This window comes from Ananas comosus, linkage group 3 (genome assembly GCF_001540865.1).
Source record: "Ananas comosus cultivar F153 linkage group 3, ASM154086v1, whole genome shotgun sequence".
Lineage (NCBI taxonomy): Eukaryota > Viridiplantae > Streptophyta > Magnoliopsida > Poales > Bromeliaceae > Ananas > Ananas comosus.
This window is the reverse complement of record NC_033623.1, coordinates 13,155,763-13,158,331: the sequence shown is the minus strand read 5'-3', so window position 1 is coordinate 13,158,331 and position 2,569 is coordinate 13,155,763. Positions and strand designations below refer to the sequence as shown.

The 2,569-nt window shown below is 33.0% G+C and overlaps 1 protein-coding gene across 1 annotated transcript in view; it reads left to right on the top strand.

Annotated features, from left to right (window-relative positions):
- Positions 1,294 to 2,569, top strand: part of LOC109708035 (protein DMR6-LIKE OXYGENASE 1-like) — a 17,173-nt gene continuing 15,897 nt past the window's right edge. The window contains exon 1 of the mRNA XM_020229602.1: positions 1,294 to 1,593. Coding sequence (XP_020085191.1) covers positions 1,369 to 1,593 — 225 coding nt within the window. The 5' untranslated portion in view covers positions 1,294 to 1,368. The remainder of the gene's footprint in view (positions 1,594 to 2,569) is intronic.

Sequence of the window (2,569 nt, the reverse complement as noted above, 5' to 3'; positions counted from 1 at the left end):
TAAATAAATTAAAATCTATTACAATGGTTTTCAAAGTTATAGATAAATCTTTTTTCTCTCTCTCTCTCTCATATTCAATCTCTCTCACTCGTATTAATTTTTTTATCTTTCTTTTTATATCAGCTTTAATCTCCCTCACTCTCTCAACTTTAAAATCTTTCTCTCTCTTTCTCTTTCGAATCAAATCTCTCTCTTTTTTTTCAACTTAAAATCTCTCTTTTTATTCAAATCTTTCTCTATATTCCAATCTCACATTTTTTTTTATTATAGTTAATCGGCCGCCCATCTTTCTTTTTTTTCTTTAATCTGTATAATACTAATGGGGTTAGGTAATTATACTCCTATGGGTGGGAGGGAGTTCTTTTACTCTAATCATAAAACCCCACTTAGAATAAGGGTTCACTTAGATTATAATGGTTGATCTAATGAATCACGCAAATCGGTTTGTGGCAGTATAAAAAAATAAGGGTAATCTAATAATCCTTAAAAATTTTCTATCGCGCTTGGTTTGCGTGGGAATTTCTGATTATTCTACTTAGAGATTCGAATAGGAAAATAATAAAAAAATGCTCATTTCAAATTTTATTTAATATGTTTAAGAATGCCTCCTCTCACGCTTGAATTCGTAAAGCGAATGCACTAATTACTGCATCGAATACGCTACGAACACCACTGCGTTGAAGACACTGCACCCTCTGAACAGGTAACAACACCGCATAAACTCTTTATATATATATATATATATATATATATATAAATAAATAAATAAATAGTATAATTTTTATAATATTAAATAATATGGCTAGTTAATATTACCGTGCGAACCAAACACAGAAATTTCACATTCTTAGTAATAGAATGAATAGGAATAAGATTCTCGGATATATTTTATTCCTAGTAATCTTTCATAATGCAAACCAAACGCACCCTAAATGATAAAAAATTATACCCAAAAGAAATCGGAGATGTAGTATTAATGCTCTTTACGAGTGTGAACACTTAGTTAAGTTACGACTTAATTAGTAGATCGAACACCAAATTTATTTTTGTTTTTTACTGAAGCAATTTATCCAACTTAATTCTATTCAATGTAATAATTAACATTATTAGTTGATTTATCTTTATAAAATGTTTTACGTGAGATAGAAGTAAATTGCAAATTGGAACAAATGGTTATATGGATTGAAGTGCGTAGACAAATTCTATTTTAATTTGACTTATTGTGGACTGTTAAAAAGCATGGAGCACGGATGATCTATAAATAGGAATGATTTCGGAAAGGAAGCCGAAACTCGCATGTTGGAAGCATAGCATACTAATTAATTAGGCTTTTTGTTCCCACCCAGAAGTGATCGTTATTTTGCCTCCATGGCACCAGCAGAGTCCAAGCTCCTCCTAACTGATCGAGCTATATCCAGCTCCAACCATGTCCCTTCCAACTACATTAGGCCCGTCGGCGACCGCCCAAACCTCCTTGATGTCGAATCCTCCACCTCCATCCCCCTCATCGACCTTCATGGATTGCTCGGCCCCGCTCGCTCTCATGTAATCAAAGAAATCGGCTCCGCATGCCGAACTGATGGATTCTTTATGGTAATCGTATTTACGACCTCCTATTTTAATATTGTATTAAATAATAGGTAAAATATGTACAAACTTATTTGAATCATAGACCATTTTAAAATGGCTATCTAAATTTTAAAAATTTTGATTTTACTATCAAATTTTTTAATCTGTTTGATTTGAGCTAGTCAATGGCACTTTAATGCATCGTTTATTCTCTTAGGTTAGTTAAGGTATCATGCGTTGGTTTGTGAGATGTCGAAAATTGGTTTTAGTGAAAAGGTTTAGTTTTAGTAAAAAAATCTTTAGTGAAAAAATTTTCAATCTGGTTTGTCTGGGTTATAAAATAACCTGTTATTCATAATTTTATATTTGAATTTATTTTGTTGGAATGTCTAAGTGGTCCATGTCTTGGTTAATGAGGCCCAAAACGATGATTTGTGCATCAGTTAAACTCACTGTGTCTTGTTTGTCCGATTTCGTGCATGAACTTTAGACCTCCTAACGTCCCGGTAAGTGCCTACTTTAGGAGCTCGCCCATCGTCACCTCGGAGTCCTTCAGGGAGGTCAACGACTGGAAGAGGCAGGCGTGCAACTTCGAGCAGCTGTCGGAGCAGCAAGAGCTGCCTAGCAGCCTCATCGTGAAGTCGGAGAGACGGAGGCCATTCACTTTCTTGAGAGAGCGTTGAGCGTCGTAGAGAGATTGTTGAAGGAGGCCCTACGGCACTAAGAATTGGACGCATAATTTGTATGTTATATTTGGAATTTTTATAGTAAGAGATTGTCAAAATCATCAATTTCTGTTTACTAACAAAATATAATAAATCTAATTATGCACGAACCGAATAAATTTAATATCTGATAAAACTTTGCAGATAAGTTTTAAAATTAAAAAATAATAAATTATAAAATTAAATAAATTAAACTTAGTTAGTCATAATGATATTGAAATTTTTAATTTAATTAATTCATGAAATTACTGAACATCGACGTGCTTAACATATTT